We start from the raw sequence: 25,407 nt of genomic DNA on the forward strand, positions 1-25,407 counted from the left end.
CAAATTTATTACATATCTCTAATAGGAACCACATTACATGATCCAGACACTATTGTATCTTGATTTATTTTCTCTAATTTTAATATTGTTCATTAATTTTTGGATATATTTAATTTTGATAAACAATGTTCAAAGATTACTGTAGAATTGTACTCATTAAAGTTTTCGAAGACCATTCTAAACATTGACCTTTTTTTTTGACAAAAGATAAACTTTATTGATGAGACCAAAAAAAGAAAATCACAGATAAGTTCAATAAGATAAAAGCATAAACCTCTTAAGAAGAGTGAGAATTTACAAGTACACTTCTAGAAATAGGCATAATGAAATTAGATAACAACCCTAAACTCATGCATCATTCTATTAGAAGACATAACCTTTTATTTTGGCAAAAGATAGATCAAACTTTATTGATGAAAAACAAAATCACAAATAGATCTAATGGGAGGTTTACACATTACTAATACATAATTTGATATAAAAAAGAGTGAATACCCAAGCTGACATCTGATAATTTTTGTTTGAAGGACTATGAGGTCTCTAAATAAAAAAAATATATCTTTTTTTTATTTTTAATATTTAACTTTGTAGGACTGGTTAGTCTCTCTGTTAACATTGATACAAAAACTAATCAATCTCATAAAAATAAAGATTAGGAGCAAAAAAAATATTTGTTTGTTGAGGGTTTTATTGCCTTTTAAGATAATTGTAAAAAATCGTTTAGAGTTTTTGACTTATTTTTTTCTCTAAAAAAACTTAAAAATAGGGAAAAGTGAAAGAAAGAAAATATAAAATTCACTATCCAAGCAGTAATACACAAAATTTTCAACTAGAACCTAATTAACAAACGAACCAATATTATTGGAGGATGTTGGGGATTATGACCTACTTACCATTGAGTTTTATAGTAATGTATACATAATATGTTTATCTTCCCCTCCCCCAATTTTATTAATTTGACCCACTAAGAAAAAAAAACTTTAAATTAAAACCTATTATTCATACATAATATTTGGTCTCCGTTACTACCAATTTAGGTTTATAAACTTAGAGCTTAAGTGACAAATCAAGCATAGAGCTAGAGGGGCCTTCTGTCTTCTTTGTTTGGTGAGCATGTCTCATCATGATTCCACTCCATTTATTGGGACATAAATTTGGCTTATGAATCATAGATTCCACCCTAACTCCAAGTGCCCTAATAGTATTATTGTTATAAGAAGAACCACAAAAATGGTGTGTGGGAAAGCTAGGGTAAGGGTGATAGGAAAAACAATATGGGTAACCAAAAACACCAGCATCAATCTCTCGGCGACATTTCGCTAACGCGCGCTCTTGTTTGTGTGCATTCTGGTGCCCTCCTAATGCTTGTGAAGAAGAGAACTCCTTCTTACAATAGTTGCATAAAAAGGCCTTTGTCTCTAAATTATTTGATGATGTCTTGTGCTCTATGCGGAAAAAATCATGTTCTTCCACTACTTTGGACTCATGAATTGAACTATTATCATTGGCTAACTTCACAAATTCTAGTATATGGGAATTTTTGTGGAGGTTTGATGCTTGATGTTGTTCATATTTGAGATCATCATTGGAACCATTTGTTGCCACCATGACTCAAAAGAAAAAAGAAGAGAGATAGAACTTGTTTATTTATTTTTCAAATTTATGGGAATGGATCATGGATAGAGAGATATGGCCAAGGCTTGTATATATACAAAAGAATCTCATGATGTGTATTATGTTATTGAGGAATTGAAGTGATATGAGCCATCTTGGACTAATTCTTTCTCAAATTATGTTTTTCCTTACATAAGTTTCCATAAAATTATTTGACTATAGTAATTTATTGTGGCTAATTACTCAAGTAGTCAAACTCTCCATAACAAGAATATAAGACTAGTGGTCTTAATGTATCACAACTTTTATGTCATTGATAATATTTATTTTACAATATGGTTAATGTGTTTTATGAATATATTTTTGGAATAAAAAATATTATATGCACATTAAAAATTAATTATCATATATTTGTATTTAAATATATGTATATTTTAATATATTTTTAACGTATATTTTACATTAATAATTAATTTTAGTGTATATTTAGTATGATTATTTAAAAATATAATAAAAAATATTTTACTAAAAGTTATTAAAAAGATATATATTTTTATATTTTTAATGTAAAAATTTTTATTATTATATTTTTAAAATATGCGTTTAAGATTGAAGATAGATAAATGTTTAACCAGAAAAAAGTAAAATTGGTAACATTTAAAATCATTGTTGAATTCAATTTATCTGTGCATTTAAAGAGTTCAACGTGTTGGTTCAACATGTTGTTTGGATCAAATAGAAATTTATATCAAATTGATCTTACAAATTTGATTTTGATGGCAATGCCAAAGAAATGATTGTGTAGTTAGTATTTGATGTTTTATTGTGTATGATATGGAGGTGAAAATAAAAAATAAATTTAAAATGTGTCAAATGTATATTTTGTTGCTGTTTTTTATTTTTTTTACTCTTATTAGAACCCCCTCCTCTTTTATTGAGATCAAGAACTTGTTTGAATAACTAACTATGAAAATAATAGCAAATCATATAAAAATAAAATCACATGTGAAAAAAATAAAATTAAAACTTGAAATTTCATATCACACACAATTTTAAATACAAATTTAATAATAAAAATAGAGTGGTAAAATGATATGCAATAGGTAATTTAATTAGATGGAACATTGTTTGAAAATAGTGGTGGAGGATCAATACTTCTAGCAGATGAATCATTACGTAAAAATAGTGGTGGAGAGTCAGTATTTCCAGAAACAAAAAAAAAACATTTTTTCACAAAGCCAAGAATGAAAAATAGATTTTTTTTTGTTTTGAAATCAATTTTTCTGTAGAAGTGATAAAATAGATTATAATAAAATGAACTTTATTTGGATTATATTAAGTTAATACTCAATTTGATCCCTATAATTTAAGATCGAATTTAAAAATAACCCTTGAAGTTATAATTGACTCAATTTAGACTCCAAATTTTATAATAGTAACTCCCGTTATTTAGCCCTGAATTAATTTTGTGAACAACACAGCGTGTTGATTTTGCGCGTTAACTCGTCAATATTTGATCTCTTCACTTAGGTTTTATGTGATTGAGATCTATTAGAACTCCTAAGTTTGACTAGCTCTCCAATATCCTCACTAAGACGATAATAACAAGTTAAATTTAAAAAATTTAAAGATCTGGGACAACCTCTAATAGATCTTGATCACGTAGAATCTAAGAGAGAAATTTAAATTACAACAAATTAATGTATCAAATCAACATGTCATTAACGGAAATCAGTTCAAGGGTTAATGTGAGGTACAGTTACAAGTTGTGGGATCTGATTTAAGTCCATTGGAATTTTGAAGGTCACATTAAGTTCGATATCGAATATAATTTCAGGGACTAAATTGAATATTAACTAGGATTATATTATTCAAAATTATGTTTAGATAAAAACTATTAAAAAAGACATAAATTTATATTACTCAAAACTATATTTTTTCAACACTCTTTGGGCTATAATTTTTTTAAAGAATTTAAATCTATTTGTTAAAATTTAATACTTTCTTAGTCATAATATTTTAGTACTCTTTTTTGCATTCTTTTTATTAAATTTAGTCTTCTTAATGGAATTAATCACTTATATTATTAAAAGCATAATAATAAAAAATTAAATACATACTAATTCAAAAACACGCAGTGAAAATTATATAAATTTAAATAAAAAATAACAAAAAATTTTTTGTAAATAATTAATTAATTAATTAATTAATTAATATATATATATGAATAATAAGTACTAAATTTTTTTTATAAAAAACAACAATATGCATAAGAGAATATTACAAGAATTTTAAAAAATGAACAACAACATCCATAATATGAATAAAAAAACAAAAGATTAGTAAAAAAAAATCAAAATTTAAAAAAGAATACTAAAAATATTAGCATAAAAAAAATACTTACTTATAAAACTTAGCCATAAAAAATTACAAGAATTTTTGGTATTTTTTATTATAAATAAAAATAAAAAATAAAATTGACAACAAAATATTTTTAATTACTTAATAATTGAAAGCAAAAGGCTCCTCATTTCTTACTTACAAGTTCAAGTTACCTATTTTATAGAAGGACAATTCATTGTTGAATATATATATATATATATATATATATATATATATATATATATATATATATATATATTATATATATATATATATATATATATATATATATATATATATATATATATATGCAATTCTATATTTAACTCTTATTTCAATTTGACCTTGAATATGCTTGTAGGTAGGCTATTATTGTTTTTCTTTTTAGTGACAGAATAAGTAGGTTATTGATAGAAATAGATAATCAATTATAAAATTTAATTTGTCAATGACCTTATCATGTTTAATATATTATATATTACTAATTTTATAATCAAAATATACTACGTGTCATTTTTTTATTACAATTAAAATTATTTTTTTAATTAAAGAATTCTCTCTACCTTTCTTTCTCTATTTCTCTATCTCTCTCATTCTTTCATCCACTCTATTTCTCTTATTCCTATATTCATTCTATCTCTTTTATATATCATAATCAATAAATAATTATAAATTTAACAATCAAAATATATAATATAATATTGTCTAATTGTAATTAAAATTAAAATATTAAAATTAAAATATAGTTATATTATATTACTAATTTAAGAACCAAAATATGTCATATAAAACTTTATTATTAAAATTAAGATAAAATATTACTTTTAAAATTAATGAATTTTCTTCCTCCATTATTTTATCTACCTCTCTCTCTTTCTCTATTTTTCTCTACACTTTTTATTCTATATACAATTTATAATTTATATTTTATGTTACTAATTTGATAAACTAAAATGTGTCATGAGGTATTTTCATTACAATTATAATAAAATATTTTTCTTCAAAATTAACAAAATCACTCTCTTTTTTTTTTATCTTTCTCTCTCTTTTTTCTCTCATTATCTATCTCTTTTTTACATTTCTATTCTACAAAAAATAAAATTAATAAAATAACATAATTAAAATAGATTCACAAAATTATGAAAAATATATTAAATTTATAATTAAATATAATTAAAAAATAATCAAGTAATATTATTTGCATAAATATTTTACTATTATTATATACATATTTTTATTTTTTTATTTAATTTTAATTTTTTTTGCCGCTTATCTTTTTAATTTATATTTTTACTTCTATTCTTTCAAATATTTATTACATATAATTTAGTTGATAGGGACTTTTTTTCATATGAATTTTTTGTAAAAATAGATTGATTCTATAAATATTTATTTTCTTGTCATAATTTATAATATTATGACAAAGTTAACGTAATTTTAAAATATTTATATTCTTGTAATGTTATTATGAACAAAAATACTAATTTTACTACTATATTACTTATATAAAAAAAATTATTAATCAATCACAAAATATGTATCAAAATATAAAATATATATTAAAAATATATTAAATAATTCACATAAATAATATTAATTTGGTGATTAATTTTTTATTTAGATAAAATATTTTTATATAATTTTATTAAGATGATCAGAAAAAAATCAACCAAAAAAATTGTACTCATCTAAAAATTCAAAAAATATACATTCAAACTCGAAAACCTTTTCTAGATTTAATTTACATGTCCTTATTTTTAGTAAAAAGTTGTTAGTGCGTGATAATTTTGAGAAAAACAATGATAGAATAAATAGTTAAATTTATTTTTGAAAAATTATTTGTTTTTTATATTGATCTCTGAAAAATTTTTTAATTAAATTTATTATTTAAAAATTTTAAATTAGTTATATTAATCATTTCGTCATTTTTATTGCTAACTGCGTCAGAATTTGCTGATGTAGCACATTAAGTGATACTAACCACAATATACACACTTGATAATCCTAATTGGTGGTTAACATTATAAGTTTTTTGGTTGTTCACATATCTCCTAAGTCCTAATCCGACAAATTAATGACTAATCCATCGTAGATCTCAATTTTATTTATCCACTTCAAATTGAGGCAGACATTGAGATATTAAAATCCCTTAATTTGGAGTTGATTTGATATAATTTCATAAACTTATCATGTTAGCACCCAATTAGAACTAGAATAAAACTTTATATCCAAGCAAAATACTTAACCAAGTCTAACCATGTTGTTATAACAATTTTTCAATTCATGCGCTTCATTCTCCTTTTCCTTATTCTTCTCATCGTCGTTCTTCTTCTTCTTCCAAATTCGTGCATGTTCTTCTTCCCCAATGTTGGCGTCTTCTTTATTTTTTTTTTCCTTTTTTCGTTATCGTCATCACCAATAACACCAACTTTGCTAACATTTTTATTAGTTCTGATTTTCTCTGATGCCATCATTAAATAATTTCGGTTCATTTGTGTGTTATTAATTGAGGTTCACTTGATACTTAAGTATTGACCAAATTTTTTATTCTTTAAGTAATTTTTTAACTGTTTGTTCAAATCTGAATCGAATTCGGTTTATTTGTGAATTGAGTTAGGTTCACTTGATACTATTTTAAGTATTCACTAAATCTGTTATTTCTTAAGAAATTCGGTTCATCTCTTAGTTTAATTGAGCTCATTTGCATGCAAAAATAAATTGAAATGTGTTTTTCTTGCTGATTAAATGTTTATCACTTTTTGCTCAAATCTGAACTGAATTTGGTTCATTTGTGAATTGAGTTAGGTTCATTTGATATTACTTTTAAGTTTTAAGTATTCATCAAATCTGTTATTCCTTAAGGAATTCGGTTCATCTCTTAGTTTAATTGAGTTCATTTGCATGCAGAAATAAATTAAAACGTGCTTTTCTTATTAGACCATTTGGCCAGTACTCCCAAGAGCACTCCACAGACAAACAAGCCTAAATAAGATGATCAACAACTCTATATTTTTCTTTTATTATATCACATGTTTATTTTGCCTTCTTTTATTATTCTGGAATGTGTGAGTCAACTTTTATCTTTATTCTGTTAGTATCTTATTAGAATATTCTACAAATTAAAAAGATTTGCTAGATATGATTGTATTTATGATGAGCTTGTAAAAGCTGTATATATTACAGCAGCATACAGCAAAATAAATCAAGAGAAAAACATTATACAAATTTTACCCTTCTCTTCTCCTTACTGCCCAAAATTCAGTATGGTATCAGAGCTTTAAAGCTCTGCTATATCCATCCATGGTAAAGACCGCAAATCCAAACGGAACACTTTTTTCTCCTTCTTCTTCTTCTTCCTCTGTCATACAAACAATGAATGATAATGATTCAAACACGTCTCAAAATCCTGCTAGCCCCTTCTATATACACCCAAGTGAGAACCCAACGTCAATTCTTGTTTCCCCTGTACTCATAGGAAACAACTACCATTCTTGGTGTCGTTCCTTTTCTATGGCCATAATTTCTAAAAACAAATATGGCTTCTTGACAGGTTCAATCCCTTCTCCTTCACTTGATGACCTAGTTTATCCTGCCTGGGAAAGTTGCAATAATTTAGTCCTTTCTTGACTATTTCATTCCCTTTCACCTTCCATTACTCAAAGTGTCATTTATCTGTCTACTGCTTTTTCTGTTTGGGAAGATCTTCGAGATCGCTTCTCACAGTCAGATCTATTGCGCAGTCATTGAATTTTTCACTGCCCTAAAGACTCTATGGGAAGAGATAAAAAATTCATGCCCTCTCCCTCTCTGTACATGCCCTGCAAGGACTTACTGTAACCAAGACATCATCATCCGATTCTTGAAGGGACTTGATGAACGTTTTTCAGTGGTAAGATCCCAATTGCTTCTCCTTGATCCTCTGCCTCCAGTCAATCGAGTTTTTGCCATGGTAATTCAGCAGGAAAGACAATTACAAGCAGCTTATGGCATCCTGGATGAACAAAGAACTATTGCTGTCGCCATCAAAGGTCAACGACTAGGACACGGCAGCGGACGTGGCTCTGGTTTCTCCAGCAAAGGACGCGGCGGGAATTCCTCCAAGCAGTGTACTCATTGCGACATAACAGGACACACGGTGGACGTGTGCTATGGAAAGTACGGGTATCCACCTGGACACTCGCGATACCCTGGACGACTGCGTGCTGGTGGTCACGCTGCTCCCTCCATCAACAGCGCCGCTTCCTCCGTTGCTAACCCTACTCTGTTCTCCAGCGGCGCCGCACCATCATTGTAAGGTCCCACATCGGTTGGGGAGGGAAATGAAGCATGCCTTATAAGGGTGTGGATACCTCTCCCTAGCATGACGCGTTTTGACGAGTGAATGTGGGGGGCTTCGGCTATCATCCCTATCGTCAAAGACAAAATCGTGAGGCCTTGTGTGCCAAAGCGGACAATATCGTGCTAGCGAGTGGTCTGGGCTGTTACAGATGGTATCAGAGCCAGAGCCCGGATCGATGTGCCAGCGAGGGAGCTGGGCTCCCTTAGGGGGGTGGATTGTAAGGTCCCACATCAGTTGGGGAGGGGAACGAAGCATGCCTTATAAGGGTGTGGATACCTCTCCCTAACATGACACTTTTGACGAGTGAGTGTGGGGGGGCTTCAGCTATCATCCCTATCGTCAAAGACAAAACCGTGAGGTCTTATGTGCCAAAGCGGACAATATCGTGCTAGCGGGTGGTCTGGACTGTTACAATCATCCTCTTCATACAGTCTGGCTCAAGAAAAACAGGCTATTAGGGCACCAACTGAACCAGTTCTTGGACTGACCCAAGCCCAGCATGCAGCCTTAATGATCTTTCTGAAAAGGGCCGAGGACCACAGTACCTTCAGTAATTCAGTTCCTCTTCCTCTCAATCTTAAATTGGGCTTCTCCCCAATCCAAATTCAGGTAGCCATATTTTATGTTCTTCTCATACTTTTTCAATTTTAAATTCTGCATCACACTCTGTTTTTAATGGTGCATGGATATTAGATTCAGGTGCCACTGATCATATTACTTCCAATTTTTCTTATTTTATTTCATTCATAAAAATTAAGCCAATAGTTGCCCATATGCTCAATGGTTCCAAAGCTATAGCATCTTTTGAGGGTGTAGTTCAATTTTCATCCTCTTTAATTCTTTCTGACGTACTTTATTTGCCTCAAATTTCATTTTAATCTAATTTCTATCTCAAAACTTACTTCTAAACTTCCTTATGATGTCACTTTCTCACAATTTTCATGTATTGTGCAGGAATCGAACAGCTTGAGGATGATTGGTTTTGGTAGTTTAAAAGAAGGATTATATGTTCTTGAGCAAGCTTTCCACAACATAAGTTCATCATCTTCCTCCATCAATTCTACATATATTACACCCATCACATCTTTAAACTTATGGCATTTTAGATTAGGTCATCTTTCTAGACAATGGCTTAATGCCTTGCATAAACAATATCCTTTTATTTCTTTGCATCATGATGAACCTTGTGATGTATGCCATTTTTCTAAGCAACCAAAACTTCATTTTTCTCTTAGTAATAATAAAGCGAGCATGAAATTTGAATTATTACATATGGATATATGGGACCTTTTCGTCAAAATTCAATTCATAATCACAAATATTTTTTAACCATAGTTGACGATTTTAGCCGCTTTACTTGGATCATCTTGTTAAAATAAAAAAGTGAGGTATCTCAACATATAAAAAATTTCATTGCTTTGGTTGAAACGCAGTTTAACTCTAAGATTAAATTTATTCGATCAGATAATGGTCTAGAATTTCTTTTGACATCCTTTTATTCATCAACATATTTTAAATGTTGCCGTGCTCTCATGTTTCAATCAAATTTGCCTATTACTTTTTGGTCTTATGCTATTAACCATGCAGTTTATTTGATAAATAGAGTTCCATCTGCCATTCTTAATTTTAAAACCCCTTTCGAAATTCTATTTAATAAACAACCTGGTTACAATGAACTCAAAGTTTTCGACTGTTTATGCTTTGTTTCAACTATTTTGAGTCATCGTTCTAAATTTGATTCAAGAGCACAAAAGGGTATTTTTCTTAGTTATCAAAATAGTTTTAAAGGATATATATATATTTTTTTATCTTTTTGAACATAAGAAAATGATAATTTCTAGAAATGTGATCTTTTATGAGCTTATTTTCCCTTAGCCAAAATCAACCAGCAGCCCATACAAAATGATCCCATTCTTATCCCACATCAAAATAATCCAAGCCCAAATAACATCAATAATTCAAAAATACTCTCCATTCCTATTGGACCCGTTCCTTTACCCAATGATCCATTCCATACTTCAAGCCCACTTCACAACAATAATTCCCAACCCCCCTCTTCCTGGAAGCACCGAATCCCCTCTCTCTCCTAATTCCCCTTCGTCTTCTTCCTCCCAATCTCCTTTACCTTGTTCTCCCAACTCTTCTTCCAATATGACTTCTCCCCCATCCTCTCCTCAATCACATATAGCCCCTCACTCCATTAAGTCAATTGAACCTGGACCAATCACTGTCCCTCCCTCTACTCGAAATAGCCACCGTCATATCCGGCCTTCCGCTCGTCTCTCTGATTATGTCTGTAATACTTCTTTTAATCCCCAAATTTATTCATCCTCACGCTCAAGGTATCATCTATCTTCAGTTTTCTCTTTTGCTTCTTTTTCTATCTCACATACCAAGTTTCTCTCATCCTTATACTCTGACTGTGAACCAAAGACTTTTCAAGATGCTGTTTAGGTTCCTCACTGGCAGCATGCCATGACAGAGAAAATTGCTACACTTGAGCTAAACAAGACCTGGGTTCTGGTTGAGTGTTCTCCCACCATAAAATCCATTGTATGTAAGTGGGTTTACAAGATCAAACGCCAGCCTAATGGTAGTATTGACCGCTACAAGGCTCGCTTGGTAGCCAAGGATTTCACACAGACAGAAGGAGTAGATTTTCTTGAAACATTCTCACCGGTAGTGAAACCTGCAACTATCAGAATCGTTCTTGCTTTGGCTTCGATTAAGGGTTGGCCAATCCAGCAACTTGATGTTAACAACGTTTTCCTTCATGGCGATTTGACGGAAACTATCTATATGGCTTTACCTCCTGGCCCCAAATCTTCTCAGCCAAATCAATGTTGCGGATTGCTCAAATCATTACATGGATTGAGACAATCCAGTAGAATGTGGTACGAGAAACTCTCATTTCTTCTTGTTTCTTATGGATATCAGCAGACGATTTATGATTATAGTTTGTTTTTCAAAATTTTGGGCACTGACATTTGCATAATACTGGTTTACGTTGATGATATTGTGATTACGGGAAGTTCTTCTTCCGAGATAACAGTAATAAAGGAACTTTTGAACTCTAAATTTAAAATTAAAGACCTTGGTATATTGAAGTATTTTTTAGGTATTGAGGTAGCTCATTCTTCTCAGGGAATCTCTCTTTCACAGAACAAATACTGCTTGGACCTTTTGAACGATTCTGGGCTTTTGGGTACAAAATCCACACCTATTCCTATGGATAGTACCATTAGACTTCATCAAGATGGTAGTCTTCTTTTGTCTGATCCATTTATTTATCGGCATCTTGTGGGTCGATTGCTTTACCTAACCACAACTCGTCCGGATATCACCTATGCCACCCAACAGCTTAGCCAATTCATGGCCACCCCTACTCAGGTTCATTATGCAGCAGCTCTTCGAGTACTTCGATATCTGAAAAATAATCCGGGCAGAGATCTTTTCTTTCCCATATCTTCTAGTCTTCATATATTATGGCTTCAGCGATTTCGATTGGGTAGGTTGCCCGGATACCCGTATTTTTTGGGAGATTCTTTAATCTCTTGGAGGACTAAGAAGCAAACTACTGTTGCTAGATCTTCAACAGAAGTTGAGTACCGAGCCTTGGCTAACACTACATGCGAGCTTTTATGGATCTTGAATTTGTTACAGTTTCTTCGTATGTCTTGTGATCGTCCACCCGTTCTATTTTGTGATAATCAAAGCGCCTTACACATTGCTGCCAATCCTTTGTTCCATGAGAGAACTAAACACTTGGAGGTGGATTGTCATCTGGTTCGCCAAAAGGCTCAAGCTGGCGTAATGAAGTTACTTCCCGTCCCATCTTCGCGCCAATTGGCAGATATATTTACCAAGCCTCTCCCAACACATTCCTTTCGTACCAATTTATCCAAGTTGGGGATTCTTGACGTATATCATCCTCCAACTTGGCCAGTACTCCCAAGAGTACTCCACAGACAAACAAGCCTAAATAAGATGATCAACAACTCTATATTTTTCTTTTATTATATCACATATTTATTTTGCCTTCTTTTATTATTCTGGAATGTGTGAGTCAACTTTTATTCTTTATTTTGTTAGTATCTTATTAGAATATTCTACAAATTAAAAAGATTTGCTAGATATGATTGTATTTATGATGAGCTTGTAAAAGCTGTATATATTACAGCAGCATACAGCAAAATAAATCAAGAGAAAAACATTATACAAATTTTACCCTTCTCTTCTCCTTACTGCCCAGAATTCAGTATTTCTTGCTGATTGAATGTTTATCACTTTTTGTTCAAGTCTGAACCAAATTCGATTCATTTGTGAATTGATTTAGGTTCACTTGATATTATTGTTAAGTATTCACTAAATCTGAACCAGTTCATTTTTGGATTCAAATGAACCTCAATTAAAAGGAGAAAAAGAAAAAATGCATCAACAACAACAATAAAAGAATGACGATTGAGAGAAAACATGCGAAAAAGAAGGAGGAACGCGAAGAAGAAGAAGGAAGAACGCAAAAAAGAAGAAAAAGGAATGCAAATAGAAAAAAAGAGGAAAGCGAAGAAGAAGAAGGAAGAACGTGAAGATGAAGACGAAAACGAAGAAGCGTTATTGAAACGTGTGCACGTGGGTGTAATGAAAGCGATTTTTGTTGAATTTGGGCCTGTTTGATTGCATTTGGATACAAAAATGCTTGAATGTGTAGTTGTATTGTTAGAACTATTAGGTATATGTTATGACATTTCATAACATATTAATATATTAACAAGCTTCTGAAGCCACAAAGAATAGATAGAAGAATTAATATCACTAATTTAAAATTTCTGAATAATGAATTTGATTCAAAAAATTTTCAAAGACCAACTTTGAGCATGTTTAGAAACTATTTAATATGAAAATTCTATTCCCTTTAAAAAAATTTATTTTTATTTAAAACTCAATTTTATGATTTGAAATGACTTTAATATATTAATAGAATAAAATTGAATTGTTTAGTTTTAAATATTTTTTATATGAATTAAATTTTCTTTTTTTAGAATTTTATCTTTGACAAAGTTATTTTACTAATTATAAATTTGACGTATTAATTTTGAAGAGTGTGAAAATTTATTTGAAAAATCAGATTTTTTTTTATTTGATTCACAAATAAAAAAATTTAAATTAAAATTTTTTAAAAAATCAAATTATTTATTTTTAATTATTCTAAAAAAATAAACTCTTAAATAAATTCTAATTTTTATTCTAAATAAATTTTTAAAAAATAAATAATTTTTTAAAAAACAAATTATTTACTCGCCAAGAGTGAAATGATTTATTTGGAAATAAGTAAAGTAAAACAGTGCCAGCTTAAAAGTTTGAAATGTACACGTGGCCCAATCATAAATGAACACATCACCAATGGTAAATTATTCTAAAATTTACCAGTCACCCTAAGACAGCACCTTCGTCAACACACGTACGGACGAATATTCCTCTGTTCCCAAGCCTTGTTTGCTTCTTAGGCAGCACCTTCGGATCTGAGATGTGTTCCTTTGATTTCTTCGTCTGAATCATTCTCTTTGCTCTTCAGTCTCGCAGTTGTACCTTTTTGTTCGCTTTCGGTCGTTTCGTTTCACTCATCTCAAATCTCATACCATGAAGAAGAAGCTAGACACCCGTTTTCCTGCGGTAATTTTTTTTTTTTCGTTAAGTTTTTTAATCCCTTTTTTTTTCGTTAATTTCTTTCTAGGTTTTTGTTGTTTTGTAAAGTGAAGGGAAGTTTTCTCATTTGAATCGAACATTTCTTATATGTGGTGCTGGATTGGTGGTAATTGAATGTTTCTGAGTTTGGGTAGAATTTGGTTAATGTGTGACTGTAATTTAGTGCAATTTCTGAGATTTTTGTGTTGGCAAATTAGGGTAAATAGGGCTATAGTGATGTGGCTGTACTGGAGATTTGTGATTATTGTTCTTGGTTCTTAGCCTTTTTTTTTTTCGTTAGTGTTTTTGGGTTTTGTGGTTAGAGTTAGATTCAAAGTTAGTGATGGCTGCATCAACTGTTGAGACTAACAAACTGCGATTGGATACTGTATAGGAAACAGAAATATAGAGACAATAGACACACCAACTCGTTTGATTGTGGAGACGGGCAGTAGCACAATTTTTCTTCTCAGAGACAAAACATATTGTTGTATTTCTGTACTTTCTAAAATGGAAACAGAAAATATTTGTCTGGTGTGTCTCTGTCTCTATATTTTTGTTTCAAAGAGAAAATCTAATCACAACTTATATGAAGCTTATGTTTATGAATTTGAAGAATTTTGAATTCGTGATTGGTCAACTTTAGCTGTCGATATGATATCAAAACTTTCGGTGTGAAAATTGTCATTTTCCCAGTGATGTGAAAATTGTCATATTCCCAGTGATGTGAAGCCTTTAAGTATGAAAATGTTGTTTGCTTCATGGTAATTGTGATATTATATTGTCCAATCAAAGAAATATATATAGAATCATGTGTCTCAGGCTTTCAGCATGAATGCTTCTTTGTTTGTTTATGTAACCCTAAATAATTACAAGGGTGATGGGTCATTGTTTCTATGTTTCTTATGAAGAAATTTAGTGGAGGAAAAAAAGGATAGGTCATTTTGGTGAATAGAGGTTTCCTGTAAAATAGTAGTAAGAAACTAAGAAAGTAGAAAGAAGTAAAAGAACATTGAATTTAAGAATTGGTAAAATATTCTTCAGTCTTTAAGCATTTTCTCCCCCCTCTTTAAATAAGGCATGTGAAATTAAAAATGAAGTGTTAGTGTGTTACGTGTTGTGTGATTTTTGATGCTACTCTGGAGTGGTAAGTGACCTTAGACCTTGTTGAAAACTTCACATCAATCATGACCTTCTCGTATAACAAAACTCTGCAATATACCTGCACAAAATGGATCTCCATGGTGACAACATGGACAATATGATATAACAGAACAAGTGTTAAATGTTTTGGAAAACTGTATCTTTCTCTATCCAAATAAAACAAAAAAGGGAAAACTGATATTTCTAGACAATGTTAATGATGTTAATGGTTGATTTGCTCGAGGAAGAAAATCTTAGAGTAGCGCTTGATACTTATGTTTAAAGTAGAAGCTGGACATCCCAAAATCAATCTAATCCCATGTATATAGAGAGACACTACGCTAACTTAATGTTTGCATGACAAATACGAGTTTGAATATTAAATATAGTACAAAATTCAATAGATATTTTTCAAAGATATATCATTATAAATGATTACAGCACAAAATTAACATCATGTAATCATTGTTACTTTGTCATGTGTATGCGTAATTTATTAGAGCTCTAAGAAACATCATATGGGAGAGTAACAAGAGAGAATGCCAACTGATTTTTCAGTTAAAAGAAAGTACCATACTATCATCTTTCCCAATTGGATGCTAGAATGTAATTTGGCATTGTTTAATTCATGTCCTTGGACTATATGAGGACTGAGATATAGAAGAATGATTTATATGATGGAAACATTTATTTGCAGGCTCGGATAAAGAAGATAATGCAAACAGATGAAGATGTTGGAAAGATAGCTCTAGCAGTCCCTGTTCTAGTGTGTGAGTTAATTTTTAAAATATTTTGTTAAAACATCCTCAACTTGCTCTTCTCTATCATATATTGTTGACATCACTCTTGAATTATTTGCAGCTAAAGCTTTAGAGCTATTTTTGCAAGATCTTTGTAACCGCACTTATTCAATAACTCTCCAAAGAGGAGCAAAAACCATGACTTCACTGCATTTGTAAGTTGACGAATTTTATGGCTTGTTTTATTTTTCTTCATCGTGCTCTTCTATTCTGAAGCATGTCCACTTAGGCATTTATAGAAATTGGCCTGCTAGTTTCATGCTGAAATTTGCTTTATTTATTTAGAAGTGGTATGTGAAACCCTTAAATTGTCTTCTAAAATTACCCTTCAATTAAGGGGTAATTGTGTGACTAAAACGCATCATGTGAGAGTAATTTTGAAAGAGAAGTTAGCGGAAGGTCTCTTGTTGCACCATTTGACAATGATACTGTACATGAGCAAAAATTTGGGTGGGGGGTGAGGGTAAATTGCATTATACCCTATATAAAATAACAAACTGCATAGGCCTGCATATATCGCCTACCTGAATAGCATTTGTCATATATATGGTCTGAATTCCATCTTAATATTAAATTTTAGCTGGGTGATAGTGATAAGTTTTAGAGTTCTAAAGGATTGCTGCCTTATAAAAATTGAATTTCATGAAGTTCACTTGTTTCACATTAGGTGGCATTTCTTTTAATTTCAACTTTAGTGAAATTGACTGGGGAAAAAAGATTAGAAGCCTTTCTGTTTGAAGTGTTGAATGTACTATTGGTTATTGAAGCAATCTTTTGCGTGAAGCTCTCTTCCCATTTCCCATTCATCATACTTATGTTCTTGACTGAATTCATTGAGGCATGCTTGATTTAGTTTCATGAAAAGATGCCCTGTTCACCACTAAGATAAAGAAAGAAACTGAGTGAAAATAACTCTTGACGATGCCAAGGTATTTTGATCTGCTATTCTAATCCCATTTCATCTTAATGACTACATTGGTTTATAAGCAGTTCCATTGGTAATACAAGCTTGATAGCTGCTATGTTGAAGGGTTGGTCACCCTTTCCTCTTCTCACAAAGGCTGGAAAGCTGAGATTTGCTCAATATTCGAAACAACCGTTTGAGAATCGATGTGCATCTTCTAGTTTAGATACATGAACTTCAAGACTGGTCTGATCCTGACTGGCAGGGTTTTATCAAGATTCAAGATAAATAATGGGCTGATTGCTGCTCATTAACGTCCTCAATCCAACTAGTAGTGTAAAGTTATAACCCGTGATTTTGCTGTTTGAGGTGATGGAAGTTCTTACCAAATCTGTCGTGTAATGAGCAGGAGAAAACTGCTTTCTAAATTTTGCATTAAATTATTGCCAAGTCCAAATCTTTGCTCTTCCTTGTCTTTTAATGTCTTCCACCATTAGAGGGAAATTCACTTCAATGCAAGCTTCAAAACCGTTACCTTCTTTTCTCTAGCCAAAAGTTTCCAGTCAAAAACTTTTCCCAATCAGGGAAACATTTAACATGCATCTTTGCGTGAAAAATCATTAACTTAAAGGCGAACTCCGGAATTCAGATTAGGAGCTCTTGCCGGCCACTTTTGAAGTCCTGTGCATCCAGGCTGTTCTTGTAGGATCATAAAAAGGGTTGACATACTCCTTACTTTCGTCTTGCTCCACATATTCTACTACTGATTTCCTTCTGGTGTCTTGTGTCCAGTATTTTCTTTGCTGTCTTCAACTGTGCGTGCTTCCCAATCTTTGAATATCAGTTGATTCTTGCGCTTGGTTAGGAGCTGTTGCTCTACATGCTGGCATGGGTAGGGCAGAATTCGAGATCAATCAAATTTGTATCAAATTGATGTAGGACAGAGGCTCTAGCTAGAATTTGACTAAGGATATAAGTTTTGGAACTGGGTCTTTTGGCGTATGTTGAAACTGCCACAAAAAAGATTGTTCTTCATCTTGATTATCTTGAACAGCTTTTGGGCCTCTTACATTAATTACAACCCTCAGGCTATTCAGGTTATAATTATTAACTACAACTTTAGACACAAGTTACTAAACTAGAGCAATTCTCATTATATAATTATTGTTTTTTATTGACATTTACCACCAACCCAAGCTCTTGGGACTTGAAAATATGAACCTTGAACTCTTATTAAGCACGCATATATCCAACAGTATGCCATCAATAGAATATGCAAAATTACATAAATCACAAGATATTGCTTCGTTTTTCTTCCTCTCTTGAAATTACTGCTTCTGCATCACCTTACTTGTGGAAAATGTGAATTGCAGAAAACATTGTGTACAAAGCTATAATGTTTTTGACTTCTTGAGAGACATTGTTAGCAAGGTTCCTGACTATGGCCATGGCCATGGCCATGGTCATTCTGAAGGTGGGGTAGATGATCGTACCCTTCCAAAGAGAAGGTTTGTACTATGAAATCCAGTACCCTTTATATTTTTTTGCTTCACGTTTGTGTTCTTATAGAAATTAATGCCATCAAGTATGCTATACTCTGTCAGGAAAGCTGCTGGTGATGATTGTAATGACAGTGATGAAGAGGCTAAGAGGAGTAAGATGGTAATTGCACTTTTATGAAATTCCTTGTTTTTGTGTTTCAGATACTGATTATTATGTTTCCCATCAAAACAAATTAAAAATACTGATTATTATTTTTAAAGGACGATGAAAGATTAGTTGCAGGGACACCAACATTTTGAGTAAAATTTAAAATTGGCCTCAACTTTTTTGAGAGTGATCACTTTCATCTTTGATCTTTGTTTATTTGTTTGTTATTCCCGAAACTTACAAATTGTGAAACAGATCAGTCCCTTCTTTTGGTATGTTTTGGTTGTTTGGAGTGAGGACTAAAATGTGCCCTTTTGTTAGTTTACGGACTCTGTCGCAATAAGTTTAAGGACAAACAAACTAATAAACAACGAGCAAGAACTAAAGTGGCCACTAGAAGAAAGATTAAGGACTAATTTAGGGCTTTATTCTCTACATTTTCAATGTTGCATAAATTGGCCTGATTAAACCATGTAATAACCCCTCGGAGAAGATTATTTCTGTTAATGTTTTTTTTTTTTTTTTGCATGGAATGGAAAGTTTTTTGGTTTGTGAAATTTATCATCACGATGTGAGATTGTGGATGATATAAAACTTTTCAAATACACCGGTGGATTTTAAAAGAAATATGCTAATCCCCTTTTTTCATGTTACCATGCTTGTATTGCTTAGGTTCCACTTAGAGGTTTTGCATAGTTCTTTGTTATTTATTGGTCAAAGGACAATATAAGTACTTGAATTGAGGAAATTCCCCGTATCTATATACTGGTTAGTCATGTTCTGCTGTTTGGTCAATAACACTTGTTTTTCTGCAGTATGAGTTAGGCCACACTGGTGGCACTGGTAGAGGAAGAGGCCGAGGCAGAGGACGAGGTCGTGGTAGAGGGGCTCGAACTGCTGAAAGAGAAGCGCATCATCATCAGCAAGTTGAATCTGAGCCTTGCTCCTCAGTTCAGCACCCTAGCAAAGACATTCCAAATACTGGCATGTCACTAGACAATTCTCCAGAATCCAAGGAGGTTCCAAAAGAGAACACTGCATGTCATGAGGAAAATAATCAATCTCTGCGTAACATTGATCTAAATGCTAACTTAAATGAGAGCGAGGAGAAGAATACAAGCATGGAAGCTCCGGCCTTGTTGCCTCCAGCCACTTTGCCGCCATCCAGTCTGCCTGAACCGGCAACAGAGATAAATCACGAGGAAATCCCTGGCTGGTCCCTTTCTGATGCGGACAAGATGGCCATTGACACTATGCAGCTTGCAAATCTCGGTAGTCGGATAGATGATGATGAGGATTATGATGAGGAAGGGTGAAGGATATCACTTTGGGGAATTTGATCAGTTGAAATTTCATGATGACCGAAGAATAAGCAGCGCAAACTAGTGCTAGATGACTATAGACACTAGTAATTATAACCATACCAAATTCCTGAATGAATGTCCTCACTCATTATCTAGTATCTCATTGCTCTGTAGTAATCTAGTACCAATAATTTTAGGTTCCTACACTTTTTTTAGGGTTTGATGCTTGTACATGGTTGTTACTCTAGGTATAAGCTTGGTTTAGAGTTAATTTCATCATGCTGTGTGTTTATGATATCAATTGCCTTGTCAAATGATTTTCTGTTTAATATTGTTACTCACAAGAGAAGGAAAAAGGATGGTAATGCAAGGATTGATAGAGTTTTCATATTTCAGTTCACTGCAACATTATCTGAAGAAGTTCTGAAGCTTACAGTAGTTTCTAATTTCAAATCGGGGGAAAGAAATACAAATTACTAAAAGCTTGAGTGTTAGCACTAGAATTAGAGAAGATAAGAATGAAAGAAAAAGATGTATAGAATTGATTGTATGAATTGAAGTTGAAGAAGATATTGATGATTGACTATAATAAAGGAGATGAATTACCAAAATACAATTCTCTTTACTTCAATCGAAAAAGAGAAAACTCTTAATGAACCAATTATCTATTATAATAGTTTTAAGTCTTATTTATACTATTTCTCTCATCACTAATATTTACTAGGATAATGCTAGGGAGACACAAAAAAAAAAACAGTCAGAACTTAATCAAATCAATGACTATAGTTTGTATAATATTTTATATCATTTCCATTACAATATTTTTAGTCTAGTGTACATGGGGAGAATAAACAACTATATAAGAGTACAAGACCCCTCTTTTAGAAGGGAAAAAAAAAAGAGAAAATTGAGGACCCACGAGCATATCAGCAACGCACTATCTGACATGGTTGATAGCCCTCTCTCAACAACCACCATCTCCTTTTGAGCTTCACTTTTCACTGCTTTCTCATCTTCTGATTCTTCTTTAGCCTTAGAATCATGGCCTTGGGCTAGAATTTTCTTAGTATTCAAGTCCTTGTTTCAGCAAAAAGGTTTCTCTCATTGTTGAACTTTTTCTCCGGTTCATATGAAGGGTGCAATACAAATGGTTAAATTAAAGGCAAGGATTAGAAAAAGGAGCAAATAAACACCACTGAATAAAGCTGAGATCACAGACATTGAATTCCACATATCCTACATATCTTCTTGTGGGTTCATACATGATACTAGCATTGTATTCTCTGCTACCAGTCGATGTACCTCAATTTCTGTCCACAAAAACCAAAACTTTATCCGTTTATAGTTAAGATATTCATAGCTGGTTGTGATAACTAAAATATTCAGTAATAAACTAGTTGCAAAAGAATACACATAAGTCCATATCCAAGAGTTATAAGTACTATCGTTTTAACCTTTTGGGAATTCAATGTACCTACACAAACGATCTATGGATATACCAAAAAATCATAACAGCGGCTATCAGTATCAAATTCATAATTAAATTAACTTCTATTCCAATCAAATGTTAGAAAAAGAAAAGAAACACTGAAACCAAGATTCAACTGGTAAATGATGCATCACTACATTAAAAGCATTTCTGCATTTGTATTCTTTATTTGAAAGAAAATGGTACCTCTGCATTCGACACAGTGGATGAAGAACGTATGGTTTCTAAATGATAGTCATCTAATCTTGGCCCATTCTTGATTCGAATGAAGACAACGGGAACATGCTTGATGAAGCAATAACATTGTCCTTTGTTGCGATCAATGCTTTCAATGAATTCATGTGGCATATCAGCGAATTCAATAAAATGCAGTTTCTCCAAATGCTTGATCCCAGAGGGAACCTCCTTCAAATTTGGTATCTTTCTAAGGACCAGAAATTCAAGTTCAGGCAAAGCATCTTTGTCTATAATGATGGAATGCACACCATTCAATCGAACTAGAACCAGTTCCTTCAATTTAGCAAATCCTTCTTTGAAATGCAAAATTTTACCATCATAAGCATTGTCACATAAACTGAGCCGCAACAGGTTCGGCAAGTTCTTCAATGAATTTATTGAATCATCTTTTAACAAGGATAAGTTGAGACTTAGCTTCACAAGATATTCAAGATTTGGAATCCAGTCAGGCAACTTCTCTAGCCTTGCTTTCAGATTGAGCCATCTAATTTGGAGCGGAGTTGATTCAAAATTCAAGTTAATGAATTCATCCGCAGATATTGCAGTGATGTTAAGAGATTCAAGGTGTTTCATCTCTGCTATTGAAGAACATAAGGCATTCCCATACTCACTCCTCACGCGCTTTAAGCCCAACCTCCTTAACTCTGTCAGTTTTTTAAGTCCTTGAATAACATCAAGTTCATCATGATATGCCTCGATAAAAGAAAGGTTTTGTAGAGATGTCAGGCACTCAATTCCTTTTCTCATCGCAATCCCCCTTGTGGTTCCCAAAACAGAATAATCCGTGTTGAAGTTTCTGTAGTAACCACGAAGATATCTTAGCTTTGTGAGATTTTTTATCTCCTTTGGTAACTCATGGACAAGTGTTTGTCTTAGATCCAAGGTCTCTAAGTTTATCAGCTTGCCAATAGACTTGGGAAGAACCTTTATTTTCGTACTCCTCAAGTTTAAGTATCTCAAGTGAAATAAATTCCCCAAGTTACTTGGAATACAGTTCAGTGAAGTATCTTCGAAATCAAGTACCTTCAAGTGCTTGGACTTTACAAGAGATTTTTTCATGAAATTTTCAGGTAATGCACCTTTATCAAAAATATGGATTGCCCGGATGCGCAAGAGATCATTGAAGCTCAACAAATCTTTGGAACTAGCAAGAGAAAGGCGTCTTGGTTTTCCAACTGCAACTGGCGGACAATCTTCATGAAAGAAATGGCAAAAATTCGAGTCCTTCATCTTTCTGATGATCACTTCACGCAATAAATCATGAACTTGGCATCTTTTAATTTTCCCATCAAAGCCTACTTTAGAGATTTGGACCAAACTTCTGTTTATTAACTCTGTTAAATACTCCATGGCAACTTCCTCTAAAGTTCTTCTCTCCATATACATAACAAAGCCCTCAGCTATCCATTATCTTGTCAATCTCATAGGACCAATGAAGTAGTCTTCTGGATATATACCAAAATACAACATGCATGCTCTTAAATAGTATGGCAAATCATCAAAATTCAGTGATAAAATCTTTGTCAAATTAGTTAAATGGGAGTTATGCTTTAGTTCCACACTAAGATTTTGACTCACCTTTTTCCATTCGAACACAGTTTTAGGTTTCGTCGACAATAGACCACCGATGGCCACAATTGCCAGTGGTAGTCCGTTGCATTTTTTAATGATTTCATGAGACACATCCATGAGCTCAGATGGACAATTATGGCCGAGCTCGTATCTAAATGCCTTCTTGCAGAAGAGTTCCCAAGTTTTATTAGGAGGCAAAAGTTGTAGATTGTGCACATGAACAGGAAAAGCCTTCTTAAAGAACTCAGCAGCATGCATCATTCTAGTTGTGATTATGATCCTACTCCCTTTGTTGTTATTAGGCATGGCAAGTTCAATCTCATCAGAAAAACTTTGTTTCCATACATCATCAAAGAAAACCAAATACCTCTTTTGCTGAAGGTACTGCCTCACTTTTGTAATTAGTGACTTCTCCTCCATGTTCTGTATATTCTGAGGAAGAGGCGTGTCTTTGAAAAACTGCTCTATCAGGTCAATCAATAAACCCCTTATCGTGTATGATTGAGAAACTGTCACGAAGGCGTGACAATCAAAGTGAACTTTGACCACTTGGCTATCAAAAACAAGCTTGCCAAGAGTGGTTTTTCCTATTCCTCCCATTCCTACCACTGAAATCACAGAGCACTCTACTGGTCCATCAACTAACCAATCAACCAATTCGTTTCTTGGAGATTCGAATCCCACAACTTCTGCTTCTTCAATGAAATGGGAAGCTAATCGAGGATCATACCATTTGACAGCTTCAATCCTTCTAGAACTGCTTGAACCTAGTTGTTCAAATGGTGACCGAAAGTTATACCTTTCACTTCTTTCTTTGATTCCTCGAATTGTTAACTTAATGTCTTCTATCTCAGATAATATCCGATAATGAGACTTCAGAGTCACAAGGAAGTGAACAATCTTCTGGATTGAAGCCATAACTCCAGGATGATACACCTTTTGTGCCACATGAATGTATTCATCAATGACATCTTCTATGCGAACCGATGCTTCTTGCAGCTGCGCCACCCAAATCTTTAGTCCTTCATTAGCTTCACCATTTGCAGCCCTTAAATCTGCATCCCTGAGGAAGGCGTGAATGCTATCCAATTCATCCTTAATCTCTGCGAATGCCTGACGGCCACTTGCCAGAAAATTTCTTTCTTCTTGTAGGAGCTGGTGAACTTGATTCAGAACAAACAATACTGCAGTTTCTGCCATTTTGCTTGGAACTCTTACTTCACTTCACTTCATCTTACTAGAACTCCTGCAAATTGAGGTTTAATTTCATTAGTCGACACAGTATTGTGGTTTTAAACTTAAAGCGTTTTTTTGCAACATCCTTAATATCATTACAAATGCACAATTATTGCATCTGCAACCACAAGAGCTTCATCAATTTGAATCATGCTTACGAAAAATGACAGTTAGGGTAAAATCATTGACAAAATCACAAGTGAATACTTAAATTGGTCCCTAAAGTTACATTCATGTCTCAATCTAGTCCCGAAAGTTTCGATTTACTCAATTTAATATTTCAACTTAGCATTTGTGACTCACGTTAGTCCCTCACCTTATTTTGTCACATGCATGCTGAGATATACTGACAGCTGCCACACTGAACTCTCCAATGACTATTTGATGTGGCAATTGAAACTTTTTACCTCAATCTTGCTCTTTAAGAAGCCTTTAAAACCCTAATCCTAATTTCATTTAAAAGGTTTAAAGGCTTCAAAGGCTTCTTAGGAGAAAATTGAAGTAAAAACCAATCTGACACAAAACCACGGATTAGAATGATAACATCTTTGTCTCTCACCACTCGAAAAATTGTAATAGATCAATAGATCAGTAATTCAGTATTATTGGTAGCAGACTTGTACATATATGCATTTATTCCAAATCATGGAAAATATTGAGTTTGATTCTTACCTGACGCAAGCATTTTGGCTGTGGGTTATGAATTATGATGGTTCGTTCGTTCGTTCGTTATCAGATTCGATTGGCGTGAAGAGAGAATTCAATCAAATCACAGTTTCTGTACTTCATTACGAGTTTGACTTCTGAAAATGTTCGATTTCTGAATTTTTCAACGTAATAAACTGGCTTTAATCAATATTTTATAAGCGTTTACTAATCAGATACGTTAGCTTAGCGTGAAGCGAATCATTTTTTGTTTATTTTACAATCAATGTGAACAATGCGGCGTTTACCATTGAAAACCATATAGAGTTTTAAAGTCCATATATTGATTGAAAGAAAAATTTACCATTTTAAATGAAGTCCATGAAATTACAAAAGTTATGCTCCAACGA

At 32.6% G+C, this 25,407-nt stretch overlaps 2 protein-coding genes and 1 pseudogene across 2 annotated transcripts; 1 reads left to right on the forward strand and 2 right to left on the reverse strand.

Annotated features, from left to right (window-relative positions):
* Window positions 1-1,047: 1,047 nt before the first annotated feature.
* On the reverse strand, window positions 1,048-1,608 carry LOC112786570 (zinc finger protein 3-like). The gene has a single exon (XM_025829941.1). The coding sequence runs from the start codon at window positions 1,606-1,608 to the stop codon at window positions 1,048-1,050; it is 561 nt and encodes a 186-aa protein (XP_025685726.1).
* A 12,162-nt stretch (window positions 1,609-13,770) lies between these two features.
* LOC112782800 (uncharacterized) lies at window positions 13,771-20,208 on the forward strand. Its single transcript, XM_025825405.3, has 6 exons — window positions 13,771-14,005; window positions 15,858-15,930; window positions 16,022-16,115; window positions 18,238-18,372; window positions 18,469-18,526; window positions 19,330-20,208. The coding sequence occupies exons 1-6, from the start codon at window positions 13,973-13,975 to the stop codon at window positions 19,828-19,830; spliced, it is 894 nt and encodes a 297-aa protein (XP_025681190.1). The 5' UTR covers window positions 13,771-13,972; the 3' UTR covers window positions 19,831-20,208.
* A 374-nt stretch (window positions 20,209-20,582) lies between these two features.
* Window positions 20,583-25,298, reverse strand: LOC112782797 (disease resistance protein RPM1-like; annotated as a pseudogene).
* Between the last annotated feature and the right edge of the window lie 109 nt (window positions 25,299-25,407).

This window comes from Arachis hypogaea, chromosome 20 (genome assembly GCF_003086295.3).
Source record: "Arachis hypogaea cultivar Tifrunner chromosome 20, arahy.Tifrunner.gnm2.J5K5, whole genome shotgun sequence".
Classification (NCBI taxonomy): Eukaryota; Viridiplantae; Streptophyta; class Magnoliopsida; order Fabales; family Fabaceae; genus Arachis; species Arachis hypogaea.

Coding starts and splice junctions, on each gene's coding strand:
- LOC112782800 (XM_025825405.3), top strand. CDS start 13,973: ATGAAGAAGAAGCTAGACACCCGTTTTCCTGCG. Junction 14,006..15,857: donor TAGACACCCGTTTTCCTGCG/GTAATTTTTTTT, acceptor ATTTATTTGCAG/GCTCGGATAAAGAAGATAAT. Junction 16,116..18,237: donor ACCATGACTTCACTGCATTT/GTAAGTTGACGA, acceptor TGTGAATTGCAG/AAAACATTGTGTACAAAGCT.
- LOC112786570 (XM_025829941.1), bottom strand. CDS start 1,608: ATGGTGGCAACAAATGGTTCCAATGATGATCTCAAATATGAACAACAT.